Raw genomic sequence first — 14,754 nt, forward strand, 5'->3', positions numbered from 1 at the left:
TTTCACTTTTAATTTAAATTTAAAAAAAAAATCGGATTACAGTAGTACTAATTCCACCACTGGAGAATGGGTGCTTTCCTTTGCTTCATGCTGTCTGTTTTCTTCTTGTGTCACATGACATGGAACGACCATAACGACAGGGAAACATGCGCTACACTAACATGTGTGACCTATACAATAGTGTGACTCGCTGTGGATCTGTGTTTAGTCTTTTTTTGGCATTGGTTTACTTTAGTTACGGAACGGCCACATGCTAATTGAATTGATCATCATAAATCTTGATGGCTGTTGATGGAAACTGATAAAATTCTCATTCTGTATGCTTTACAGTCAAGCATGTTGGTCATTATTACTAGAATCGTAGGATGAAACAAAGGTTGACTACAGCGACCCATGGATTCAATTGAGTTCGATTGGTCACTAGTTTTGGTGTAACGCTGAGCGTATTGACTGGGACGGGCGGGGGAAAAGGAGATGGCCGACTTGTATTGAAGTCAACGTTATCTCAGCTAATACAAAGATCTGTTTCATACAACAATACCAACGCATCTTCAAGCTTGAAGTGGACGTTTCTACATCATTACAGCGCTCTGAATACAATGGCGGAGCAAAACAGCAACGTCAGATACCAAGAGGTACGTAAATACGACATTTCACAGCTACATTCACGGCTGAAAACGCCTCATTTGTATTTTTGTCGCATGACGGTGTCGCTCGCCGAAGATAGCAGATCTAAAAGCTCACAACGTTTCGCGATGCGACGCGTTGTGAGCTTGTAGATCTGCTATTTAAACAAATAAATAAAAGCATAATAAAAGCACTTAAATCAGTAATCTCCTCCAGTCTGGAAAAGAAGATATCTTGTTTCATTATATTAAATCAAATGTGTTTGTATCAAAGTGATAATCGCCAAGTGGACTAATAATTAGTTAACTCAATAAGATCATGTTATGTAACATAATACAAGTAATTCTATTTGACACGTTTCAGTTTAAAAGCATCCAGTGCCTCCTACTGACCTAAGTATGGTATAACAGGTATTCCTCCCAGTGTTCTAGTCTAGTATAAATATTAATTTGTAAACAAACACACCCAGTCAGTGCACGCCATGCCCCATCCGGTGGACCTCAACCTTTTTAATGTCAAGGTCCAAGGACCCCAATTTGACAAGATTTGTATCTCTGACCCCCATCTAAAATAATTATTACACAGTAGGCCCTATGTCACTTAATTGGTCCAGGATTCCTTTATTGTTTGTGTACTGTAAGTAAATCAAATTAATGTTACTTAAATCCAATCGATAACTGCCGGGTGGTGAGTGGTGACAGTCACTTTGAAAGTCTGAATGAGCGCAACTGCTATACTTGTAAAATGTTAGCATCATTAGTTGTTTCATGAATAACCAATAATATTTAATGAATACGGTTGCTTCCCCTTTCCAACACTTGCCCGTCGGGCAACTGGAAAGCAAACTCCACTTGCTCAAACATTTTCTTTACATGCCACAGGCAGTCAAGCAACTGTTAGTGTCAACCCCTTTTTATTATCTCCACCAGGCCGAAGGCATGGGGAGAGAGTATGTTTTGCACTCCGTCCGTCCGTCCGTGTGTCCGTCCGTCCGTCCGTGTGTCCGTCCGTCCGCGTGTCCGTCCGTCTGTGAACAGCTAATCTCCGGCACCGTTAACCCGGACGATGCCAAATTTTGCACACACACTCCCTGGATGCCAACGATGAACCTCTGCCCCAAAATTTCCAGAACAGCCTGTTATAGCGCCACCAGGAGGCCACTTTGTGCAAAACAAGTTTTTGGACAGTACACCTACAGATTTTGTCCAAACATCACGCAAATTGGTACACAGTCTCTCTAGAGACATTCAACGAAACAGGTCTTTCAGATTTCTCAGACTCCATCCTGATTGGCTAAGATTGGCTTCCAAAGTTTGCAGGAGTGCTCAGTTTCAAACAAAATGCTGCAAATCATGAACACATCGTGTGATTTCCGTGAAATTGTGCACGCACATTCCCACTAGGCCGAGGAAGAAATGCCACATGAACATTTTCAACTCAGCCTCATGGTGGCGCTATAACTGGCCGAAAAGTTTTTACCTCTAACTGCACGGATCTGTGTAAAACTTTGTATGCCAACTCCCTAGAGGCCAAGGAAAAACCTTTGCCTGGCATTTTTCAAATCAAGACGGGTTTGTTTGATTTCTCCTAATCCACCCTCATTGGCTACGATTGGCTTCTAAACTTTTCAGGAGTAGCCCGCTTTGTACCCGTTTTGTACAAATCGCCACAACTACTCAACGCAGTGTCCGATTGTGGTGAAACTGTGCATGCATATTCCCACTAGGCTTTGTAAGAAATGCCACTTGACCGTTTTCAAATCAGCCTCATGGTGGCGCTACAACAGGCCAAGCCGCGACACACACACACACACACACACACACACACACACACACACACACACACACACACGTTTATATTGCTCCTAAACATTTTGCCAAACATCACACACACACTCCTATCCTCCTGGTGGAGACCTGTGCCCAGAAGGGCACTTTTTCTAGTTGTCATTGTAATAGTAAATTAAATCATGAAGATAGCCTAACAACCCTGGTCCATTGGTTAGTTACATCGTGAATGATTACTGCTTTATCAAAGGTTACTGTCTTCAGATAAGCCTGCCTCATTTGGTAAATAAATGGCAACTGACAGACATCTGTTAACCCACTCCTTGCGGAGTGTCCTTGAAGTAGGGCTGAGTGATATGACTTGACCTGAAACTTCATTTCACCATTCTGTCACACTTTTGCCTCGATTACGATTAATTAACATAAAAAGGTGATATTTCTAATCTGTACACCAAAACACAAAGTATAATACAGGATTAAGTGGTTTTAATTGATTTATATATATATATATATGGAACTCCAACCTCCCCCGACAAATCAAACTCGGCTTCTTCTACGCGACGGTAGAATCTGTTCTCCTATATGGCAGTGAATGCTGGACCCTGAAGCCAACTCTGCAGAAGGCTCTAGACGGGTGCTACACCAGAATGTTACTTACGTGTAGTGCTCAACATCAGCAAGAGTACACATGTTACCAGAATCTGTATGCCAGAATATTCAGGGTGAGCGACAAAATAGCAGCCAGGAGAATGAGACTCGCAGGACACTGCCAAAGACACTGGCAACTGGTGCTGTGGGAACCAACACATGGGCACCGGTCACGAGGACGTCCCATACTAACATATGTGGATGTACTCAAGAAAGATGCAGGAGCGCAAAGCACCAACAAGCTGGCCGGATGTATGGAGAACCGGGAGGACTGGAGGCGACAATGGAAGGCTCGTCTGAGGACGACATATATATATATATATATATATACACACATCACCCTTATATCAATTTATTTTCTGTTAATTGACCAGCACTATGACCACCAGACTATGTTTCTGTGTTTTCCCTGTTTACATGCCTCATGTTGTGTATAGAACCATGTGACAGTAAACATGTGGTCTGTTAAACATGCACATGCACGGTGTGGTCGCGCCTGCTTACGCTCTCTAGTCCTGTGGTAATTTCGCAAACATTTGTGTCCAGGAACCCCATAAGAGAAGATCCAGATTAGTTCTTAGTTTAAGATTTAGTACAGAATTCTACAACCTGTAGGTGGGGAGAGAGAAACGTACGATTCACCGTAATTTCACCTTCTACCTGGTGAAATTATAGTGAAATTAACCACTTTCAGCCCCATGTTCATATTTTGAGCATAAATGTTCAAAAATGAATAGCAGATCTTCATGCCAAATAGTGCTTAAGTGGTTATACGGTTTTTACCAAGTACCCCTGGGGGTCCCCGGACCCCACTTTGAGAACCACTGTAACTGTACACAGTCAGTCATATTATATCAGCGGTAAGCTAAAGCAAACCCCTTAAAATGTACTGTCATGACTCTTACTAAACATTATATTTATTAAACTCAAGAGTTAAATGAAGGTGCCTTTCACATGTAAAGCTCACTAGTGGATGTATTCATGCACGGCACAAACAAGCCAACAAAATGTAGGCTAAACATACCAAAATAATAACTACTAGGCTTCTAATAAAAACTAGGCTTAAATAACATATTCAAGGTTCCGCGGCCCCAAACACTTATTGGTTGAGATCTACACGCTACTATTTATTGGTTATTTGATTGGTTCAGGCTACGACGCAACGCAATGGCCGACGATCCATATCAGGACAGTGTTTCGTGTGATTTCACCATCGGAAACACTCGCTCCTTGACTGTGCAGATGAGGTGTAATGATCTAATAATGTAACTAGGCTGTTGTGTCAGACAGAGCGCTGATAATGTTGTCAGAGCCTAGGGGGGAGGGGTGTTCTCTGTGAACTGTGTTGTTTCGGCCATTCATCAATCAAAAAGATCAATATATCAGACAGCATCACATTGATAATAGAACCCGAGCGCTCATAGATGTAATGGATGATTCAGTCACTCAGTGCAGTGATGATGCAACAATGCCGTTCAGAGTATGGGAGACATTGATTGTGGACTCCCCATTCGCTTAAAGGACAGCCAATGAGGAAAAAGTACTAAAAGTCAGTTAGTGAAGCCTAAGCACAGCGACTGAATATAGACCAGCTTGCAAGCTGGTAAAAATGCTGTATCAGTGCCATTATTTGCACCCCGTATGGCGTTGAACTTTGCCACGAGGACATTGTTGTGATTCAAGTGTGAGACATGGCTGTGTTTGTCTTAACATTTCCTCAGCTGGTGAATGAGGAGGAGCCCGCCCAGACATCCCAGGAGGCCCCCGTCCAGGACGCCCCCCCACCCTACAGCAGCATCTCTGCCGCGAATGCAGGTGAGCTCACTGATCTGCAGCCGTCTCTTTCAGGAGACTCCCAACAGTCAAATGGCTCAAACAAAGCTTTGCCTCATAGCTTCAAAAAGACATCAACAAACCCAGAGTCTTCTACTTCCTGTTATGCACAACTCCATGGCCCTTTCTGAAACCAGTCCCTTGACTTGAAGTGCTCTCGGGAGGTTCCCTCGTCAGGAAGTGCCCCTCCAGCTGAATCAAGTTCCCTTGATTAGGGTGCTGGGTCAAAAAAACTGTTTGGAAATATACTCACCCTCCTTGTGCAGAAACAGGAAACAGACACCATTCGTTGCCATGGTTACCATCATGCAATTGTGTTACCTGTTATTTGGTTTGTACAGTTATATTGCATTGCATCATGTATGTTTGTGTGACATGTGGAATTCATTAATATGGACATTTAAAAGGAAATACAGCGTGACTGTCAAAAAGGTCATATGGTGTTTATAAATCATTGTGTTAAAAGTTGTTTTGTTTGTGTGGTTTCATTTATAGTTTTTCACGGTGGGGTAAATAAAGAGCCCTTGTGAACATCAGTTGGAGCGTTGTCTATTCTGCATCAGATGAAGATTGTTTAGGAGGAGTTTATTTATCATTTATTTGTGGTGGTTCTTACATTTGTAGGTCGCGGTTTCCATGCGGACAGCAGAGCAGGGCTGCACAAGGCAATCGAGTCTAGATCGGCACAGACTCGCTCTTGAGGGCTTTATAAGCCACTTCCACTCAAGGCTGCTTGGTTTCGGACGACACTTAATATGGCACAGCCTCGCGTGAACGCGCATATCGAGGGCAAGTGTGTAGGTCGAGTGGTGAGGAGCTGGTTTCAGAAAGGGGGCATCGGACCACTCCCTTTCCCCCCTAGTCTATACCAAATATCTTTGCCAAAAATTACCGATCTACAAACTCACAAAGCGTAGCAACATGTTGAGCTGGTAGATGGGCTAATTTTGGTGAATTTGAACCCCAAAATTAGGATGCTAGGCTTCATGTGATTAATTTGTACATTTTGTCAGGTTATTTTTAGCTATGACTTTGCTGGCCCAGAGCAGCAAATATTATGATTATAAACCCACACAGAGAGATGTGAAGTCTATATTTACTTCAGTTGTTGCTATAGAGATCTGTGTCCATAGGGAGTGTTGTAGAGAAGCCTGGCTGCAACTTTAGTCCAATCAGTTTAATTCTGTTCAAGAGTTTGTTCATACGTTAGAGTGGTTCATTCTCACTCAGACCAGAAGCCATTTTCCCTCTTTTGCCTTTGTAGCTTTTTTTGAGTACAAAGAAGATGGAGGCAGATTCCCCAACCCCCCGTCGTACAATGTGGCCACGACGCTCCCCTCCTACGACGAAGCGGAGAGAAGCAAAGTTGAGGCTGCCGTCCCTCTGGTCACTGGGAGAGTGACGGTACGTATCTATATGTTCTTACATATATCAATGTTATATTATTCCCTTGTACCCATTGAAGTTTTTTTTTTCAACATCAGTGTTTAGAAAAGTGACATATGATATGTTTGATGTATTATTATTATTATTGCTCCAATATCTTCAGCAGAAATTATTAGACATGAACTAGTTTTACATTATCTTGTTGCTTTTACACTGTCAGGGGAATATAAAGTTATACGCTAAATTAGTGTATACTGTATAATGTGTTTTTATAATTACTTATAAATATTATTGTAATATCATTGGTGACTACGAAAAGTCCCTAATTTTAAGGAACTGGTTGGAATAACCTGTTCCTTCCATGCGTCCAACCGGGGAAACTCCCCCCTACAAAAATCGTGGGTTAAAGATGTAGAATTATTTTGGAAAAGTCCCTAATGTTTATATTAGGTATGTGTGCCAAAATGTTCACACACACACACACACACACACACACACACACACACACACACACACACACACACACACACAAAACATTAATAAGGGAAAACATTAAAACATAATTAATGTAATCTTTTTCTTCATTCTTTGTTCCTGATGCAGGAGGACGATTTTGTGGCACGGGACGACTTTGAAGATGCTGACCAGCTGAGGATAGGAAACGATGGAATCTTCATGCTGACGTTCTTCAGTAAGTTCACGTTTCTGTTAGCGTGAGATGTGATTAGTAGCATTCTGAATGCTGATACGTTTCACATTATGTAAAGAAATCTGATTTGTGGCCCAGGCGGTGGCGTAACCGTCTGGGCACCCGACTGGTAATCCAGTCGCAGTGTGCCGCGGGTTCGACTCCCGAGCCCGACACGGCCTTTACTGCATGTCTTCCCCCATCTCTCTCCCGTTTCCTGTCAGCCTACTGTCTGTCCCTTCAAAAACCAATAAAAGGCGTAAGCCGCAAAAAAAACCAATAAAAGGCGTAAGCCGCAAAAAAAAATCTGGTGTGTGTGTGTGTGTGTGTGTGTGTGTGTGTGTGTGTGTGTGTGTGTGTGTGTGTGTGTGTGTGTGTGTGTGTGTGTGTGTGTGTGTGTGTGTGTGTGTGTGTGTGTGTGTGTGTGTGTGTGTGTGTGTGTGTGTGTGTGTGTGTGTGTGTGTGTGTGTGTGTGTGTGTGTGTGTGTGTGTGTGTGTGTGTGTGTGTGTGTGTGTGTGTGTGTGTGTGTGTCGCTATTCTAGAGTAAACATTTCACAAAATATAGCCAATCTACAACCACGCAAAGGAGTTCACCTGTTATTATAGAACCCTACGGAACGCATATTAATTAAATATATATAGGGGTTTAATTGGTTATTATTCCTACTTCTAGTTGTTAAATATGGAATATAGAAGAAACAATTAGGTGAAATTTTACTGTAGAGTGTGGACCTCCTCTTAATTATATATTCAGTTCTTTGCACAGTGGACTCCATAGTATTAATCTGAGCTGCCAAACATAATTAGTGTTTAACTAAATGAAGTGTTTGCTCTTTGCTGTGACCTGATGAATCTCCTTGTGTGTTTCCAGTGGCATTCCTCTTCAACTGGATTGGTTTCTTCCTGTCGTTCTGTCTGACCACGTCAGCAGCCGGACGATACGGCGCCATTTCAGGGTTCGGCCTGTCGCTCATCAAATGGGTTCTCATTGTCAGGGTAAGAGCATTTTTGAGCTGTATAGCACAGCGCTAGTCTGTACGTATACTGTATATATGTATAGTGTGTGTGTGTGTGTGTGTGTGTGTGTGTGTGTGTGTGTGTGTGTGTGTGTGTGTGTGTGTGTGTGTGTGTGTGTGTGTTGTGTATATTAACTGGCAGGTGAGCCAGTAGGGTGAAAACACAGTGCAGCGGTGACAACACAGAAATGTGTGGGGAAGGTTAATTTATATAACGACTAAAGTAGGGAGAAAAAAGGGATACAAATAACTGGTGATTTTCTTATCGTATGTTTGTGTAACAACCTTATAATTAAGAATCAATGTATTGCTCCTAATCGGTTCTCTCTTACAAACATTGCAGTTCTCCACTTACTTCCCCGGCTACTTTGATGGTCAGTACTGGCTGTGGTGGGTGTTCCTGGCACTGGGTGAGTTCAAACCGACTTTGGATACCTAGAAAAGCACTATATAAAACATATGTATTATTATTATTATTATTATTATTATTAAAGTTGGTGTAAGTGGTTTTCTGTGGTTAAAAAAAAGTGTTAAGTTCTATATTGTGAGTACTCATTGCTATACTACTGTATACTAAAGTGTTTGTTCAGTAACAGAAGTCTTCATGTCTCCAGCTTTTTTAACAGAAAATGCATTTTCAGGTCGAGATACAAATTTTATCCAATCAGGATAGAGAACGCAGGATACAGATTAAACAAGTTACACAATTAAATGAGCAGACAACATTAACACTATAAAACTTGAGCTCAAATAGCTACTCTCTCCTGATTGGCTGAAATGTTTTCACCGGGAGGCATACCTTGCGATGATTACGATAAAGTCTCTAGAAGCATTAATATTCTAAACGAGAGGCATGTTGAAGTCAGAAATGAAGACAGAAGTATGCCCATCTGGTCAAAACCACCTAGATTAGGAGATACGAGCCATTCTTTCTGAGCCGTAAACAAGGAAGTGAACGGCAGCACGCATGCGTGAAACAGCAAGTTTCACGTATGGTGCAGAAAGAGAGGCCAACCCCCCCCAAAAAAAGAAAAAAAATCAAATTTTTATTTTGTTTGATATCAATGAAAAAGCGCTATGATGTGTGTACACGTCCACTGGATCCATCGGTTGTGTTTCATATGACGTTTCCACACGTCATACAGTCTGAATGTGTTAACACCTTGATTGCTTTAAATTGATTGATCAAACGATAAGCCCTGCTTAATACGACATCCCCGCTATTTGTTTTATGTGTCTAAATCGCCGTATTTTAATAATTAAAAAGAAACTCCGTCTCTGCCGCGGAGCAGGGGGAGAGAGCTTCATGTTATGATGTCGAAACCGGAAATCGACACATTCGCTGGGCTGCTAGGGCTTCTGGGAAATTGAGTCCAATGCAAGTGAACGGGGGTTTTGTCTGACTACAATCGCCTCACACCACCCGTAGCAAGATGGCGGGTGGTGCGATGGAAGTAAACACACGGCGCAAGCTATCTTTGGCGGATTTTCGTCGATCAAAAGCCCAGATACTTCAGTGTATGATCTAAAGGTAATAAAACAATCTCGGCAGCGTAGAATATTTGATTAAAATGTGGGTAAATCATATTATGGAATCAAACTGTGAGCTGGAGAGACAGGGAGACTCCTATTATTGAACAAACACTAGCAATGATTACCATCAGAATTAGATTAGATTAGATTCAATGTATTGTCACTGCACACACCGAGTATACAAATACTTTGACAATGAAATTAAGTGTGGTGTCTAGCCAGAAGTGCAATACAGTAATGAGGATAACTACTTCTTTTTTTTATGTACAGTGATAATAAATAGTAAGTAATGAGTATGGAAGAAAGAACCAAGTATACGTATACATAAGGTGTAAGAAGAACAATCTGTACAAGTGCAAGCAATGCAAGATGAAAGATAAATAACACTAAGAATATAGTGATTTAAATCTTTTAACAAAAACCTGTTTGTTTTAACCCAATAATATCACTTACCCTACCTTTAAACCACCCTGTAAAACCTTGAGTCACATTGTCCCTGTGTGTACCACTGTCCACTGCTATTATAATCTTTAAAATATGCTCACATTTCTCTCCCCTACTACTAAATTTAAAGTAGGGTGTTTCATTTCTATGACATATTTAACACATTTCAGTTCCTCCTGTCTAAGAAATATCTTTTGAATGTGAAATGTTGTTCATGTAGCTGTTGTGTGGAAGCAGCATACTAATCTCTACTACAAAAATAACCTAGAGCAGACCTGCATGAAAACTGTAATTTTACCCACCATTAAATAACCTGTTATCCTGCTCCTCCTTATTTAGGTCACATTATGTAACCAGTGATGTAAAGGAGAGATTTTTATAGAAATGAAATAAATAAATGTGACAAACAAACATTATAGAGGTTTCAGTCTGTGGGGTTTATAAATATTTAACCAATGAAAAAACATGAACAAGTCGCTTATTGACCAAATATTATCTACATAAGTTCCATTGGAACATGGGTTATTTTTTCAGACAATTTTGGATGTACGCAGGAAGTGCATCAGCATGGAGATAAGATAATATTAACATGATAAAATATGTATTACCGGTAAGTTGCATGTGATAAAACAAGAACATTTTGGAAAACTATTTCCAAATTCCACATTCGTTTGTACCTTTTTCAAGCCCTGGTTCAAATATTGATAATGTCCTGTATGTTTTTAATTGCAGGCTTCATGCTGTTCATCCGAGGGTTCGTCAACTATTCCAGAGTTCGTAAACTGGCGGACCCTGCATACGCCACCCTCCCCCGGACAAGGGTGCTGTTTATCTATTAAAGGTCAGATACCGGTACACTATGTTGTTGAATGGCCACAGTACACACTAATATCTCATTTAAACGCCCAGCACATACTGTAGGTCTATCACAATTATTACATGATATCATTGCCTGAATGCAATTATTTGAGATAATCAAATAATTTAGCCATTATAAATTCATCTGTTGAAAAATGTTCATACATCTTCAAAAGTAGCATAAATAGCAGATCTACAAACTATGTTTGTGTAAAAGGTGAACAGAATTTCATTTACAGTATATGTTTCAATGTCACAAACACAATTGCACGGTGGCACAGATTTATGCAAAAAATGCTAAAAGGATAACCCAGATAAGCTCTCAGAGCTGGTTTCCGTTAGGGTCCTGTGTATTCAATTCATCGAGACATTTAAAGACAAACGATATACAGTAAGTGATAATAGTGACAACCTTACCAACACATAATTCATTTTATCATGGCATAGGTTTTAATGCAATTTGAAGATTTAGTCCATTTCATCCATAACTAGGTTTGACTTGTTGTGTTTCTCTTCAAATGGGGCAGAACTTTCCATAACGTGGATTTAGGAACATTGGATGTAGAGGAACTGAATATACCATCAGAGCCAACGACTCTTCTAAACGTTTCAAACTAAACGGAAGCCATCACGTCATCGCCGGGTCCGCCGGGGGAGGTAGCGTACGAGTGCAACCGATGACAGCATGCATTAACGTTCAGGAACCATGTCACGTGTTCTGTCATGTTTGAAACTTTATTAACGGAAAAACTGAAACAGTAGTAGTTCTGTGCTCATTAGTGGCGAATGTTAAGTGCTATTCACTTTCACATCTGTAATGTATGAGTAATAATAATGCCTTATAATATCATTTGATGGTAGTTGTACTAGCATGCATCTGCCCCTCCCGCCACTAGGGATCAGTGTTGCATTGATGACACTTTGCTGAAAGCCAACGGGTATTTTCATGTCATTTTGATTGAGATCGCCTGGAATGAGGGATGAATGGATGAATCTATATATATATATCCTGAGGAGATTGGTCTGGCACTCATCAGTTTGAATTACATTTCGCTCACCCCAGAGTTGTGGGTGACCAATCAGAGGCCCACTGTTCAAAGTGAGACTTTTTTGTTGTGATGTTGGAATCTGTTTGTAACTGCCCTTCGGAAATAAATCTTCCACACCGAAGTTCCAGACTTAATATCTACGCAGTGATATTAGTCTGGCCATGCCAGGCTAATTTAGAGACACTTCCCATGAGCATGCAATATGTTTTGTCACAGTAATGTCACCTTATGTGTTGACTATTATAATATGTCTTCAATTGACCACATTTATCATTCGGTTGTTTATATCTCTATTACCACATAGCATTTCACTCACCTGTTGGCTTTAAGTATAGTGGTGTCCTTATCGGAGCCAGTGTCTCCACTGTTAATGTTTTCTTCTTTTCTTCTTCTTTTTTCTTTTTTTTTAAAAAGAAACTATTCATATCAACATGTCATAATACAAACATTCATGCATGCAATTCATGTACCCAAGTAAAATATAGAAAAACATGAAAAATGAAATTGCATCAGAAATTAGTGCATTAAATCAGGGGAAAGTCCACTCTAGAGCAGAATGTGTTTCACTGTTTAGTTTTCCATCCTGATCAAGTTTAACCTTTGTGAATGGTGTTTGTACCGATGGGAACATTTCCTGCTTTATACATTTGCCGCTAAAATGAGACAAAGGTTCTTTTTGATGTACACTAAATACTTGAGAAAACTAATAGCATACAATTTCTTATTCTTACAATGCCCTCAAGATAAAAAAAAATACAATTAAGTAAAAGTTCATAATTTTAGAGATACATGTTTTTATCTGTTAGGGTGGATTTTTACACAAAGATTGAATTGTCTCTGATGGGATGTTTAGGTGAAGATGTTTATTTTTTCAGTTTACGGGGGGTTAATAAAGCGACTTATTGCATAGTATGTACGTATGTATGTTAAGAGTAATTTAGTCGGTGTGAACTATGATATCAAAGATTGTTGTAAACAGGTGCACTTTTAGAAACATAACCAATTAAAACCCACAGGCTTCTCCCTACATCAGTGGTTCTCAATCTCAACAGGTGGTCTGTGAATGAAATCTATATTTACCCAGGGTATCTGGGCTAAGCTCAAGAACTTGTTTCCAGCCAGGCCCTGCTCATAGAACACATTTCATCGTAGTGGTTGATGCCTTGTTCAAGGGCATTTCAGCGGTGGTAATTTTAACGTGTCGGACGGCTGATTCGAACTGGGAACCTTCCGGTATCTAGACCGCGCCGCTATCCGTTCGGCCACCGCTGCCACGTAACTATTGAGAGTGAACAAATGGAACCATGTGGACCCTTACAGGTCTGTAACTCTACATATGGAACCAACTCTGATTGTATCAAGTGGGACCAAATGGACTGTTCCATTTGGTCCCATTTGTGTACACTCAGTTATAATAAGACAAAGAATTGTAATTTTGTTTTATTAAATGCAGGCTTAATGCATATCAAACTGGGGGTCTTTGAAATGAGAAGAGTTCATAATTACTGACCGACATGAGTGTCAGACTGAAGCGGTTCATTGAGTTGGTTCTGTTTTGTACTGAGCTTGTAACATTATTAGTCTGTTATTCATGACAAAATCCAACTTATTAGCTAAACCCGCTACAGTTTTGTGTTTAGTTGGTTGGTTGTACCACAGAAGGTTGAACGCTGTAAGTTCTATATCTGCATCGTTCCAGTCCAGAATTGGTTCTCTTCTGATTGGTACAACAACCATGGCTTCAATGCAAAACCATATATTTAATTCTTTGTGCCGTAGAGCTGCGACCTTGGGGTTTTAATGTTATGATATTGTTTTATTGTAAAAGAAAAGCTTCATGTTAAATAAATGTCACTTTTAATGCATTGTGGCTTACTGTTCATTATTATTACAAATCAAGCACAGCAATACGTGCTTCATCAAAGCCGACATAATCGATTATTTAAAAACAAATGAAGAGCCAAATCTACAATACCACTTGATGTGTTGTGAACTTGTAGATTGCGTACCTTCACTATTTTTGCATGACACTTGTTATGAAAGAGTGAAATATATATATACATATATTATCTTGATTATTCCATTAATGAAAAGTAATCGATGGATAGTTACTAGAGTCTAGATCCATTTATTTTTATAGTGCAATAATATGTGCGTTTGACTTGGATTGTCAGAATTACAAAAATTAGGCAATTAATAACATTGAACCATAATGCTACTACAGCACATCATGTAACATTCAAGTTCTGACAAGTAGCTTTAAACAATGATTTATGAGTATCTCCTCAAACAATGCATAATTATCATTTTCTTTGTTTTATAGAATACATTTTATTGTGACCAATCTGCATGGTAGAGTATGTTAATACAATGTAATGTAAAGAACACAACTGCAGTGTCATGTATTACAACTTACAAGCAATGTCAGAGTCTGATTATTCATTCAGTTCCGGGTTGCAGATTTAACAGATCACAAGTCAGAGAAAACTGTAGTAGTGTTATTTCACTTGACAAAGGAATCCATGTACTGAAGCTTTATTTTAGTGTCACGGTTCCAGGATGTGCATGCACTATCTCTCTTTGTCTAGATATAACTGACTGACTGAGATAACTCACCAGCAGTCGGTGTCAGATCATCAAACCTCCTTCCAGTGACACTGAATTTGTTTTTGGCTATGAATCATGATATGCCCAAAATAGAGACACCTGGGGAAAGTGTTTCATTTCACTATAATTTCTGAATGACTACGGTATTCATCATATGTATCTCTCTCCCCACCTACAGTACAGACAGTTGTAGAATTCTCTACTAAATCTAACACAATTCTTCTCTAATGGGGCCCCTGGCAACAAATCTTTTCAAATGGGGGTCCACAGCCTAATG

At 40.0% G+C, this 14,754-nt stretch overlaps 1 protein-coding gene across 2 annotated transcripts; it reads left to right on the plus strand.

Annotated features, from left to right (window-relative positions):
• Positions 1–302: 302 nt before the first annotated feature.
• Positions 303–13,735, plus strand: ndfip1 (Nedd4 family interacting protein 1). 2 transcript variants are annotated; one of them, XR_013790890.1, is made up of 9 exons: positions 303–635; positions 4,784–4,877; positions 6,160–6,299; positions 6,885–6,972; positions 7,842–7,966; positions 8,330–8,396; positions 10,696–10,804; positions 11,349–12,744; positions 12,781–13,735. XR_013790890.1 is itself a non-coding variant. In XM_079511418.1 (8 exons), the coding sequence occupies exons 1-7, from the start codon at positions 600–602 to the stop codon at positions 10,800–10,802; spliced, it is 657 nt and encodes a 218-aa protein (XP_079367544.1). In that variant the 5' UTR covers positions 303–599; the 3' UTR covers positions 10,803–10,804; positions 11,349–13,735. The 2 variants fall into 2 exon arrangements, 1 of the variants encoding a protein (XP_079367544.1); XM_079511418.1 differs by having other exon boundaries at positions 11,349–13,735.
• Positions 13,736–14,754: the final 1,019 nt, after the last annotated feature.

Source organism: Electrona antarctica (assembly GCF_951216825.1).
Source record: "Electrona antarctica genome assembly, chromosome: 1".
Taxonomy (NCBI): Eukaryota; Metazoa; Chordata; class Actinopteri; order Myctophiformes; family Myctophidae; genus Electrona; species Electrona antarctica.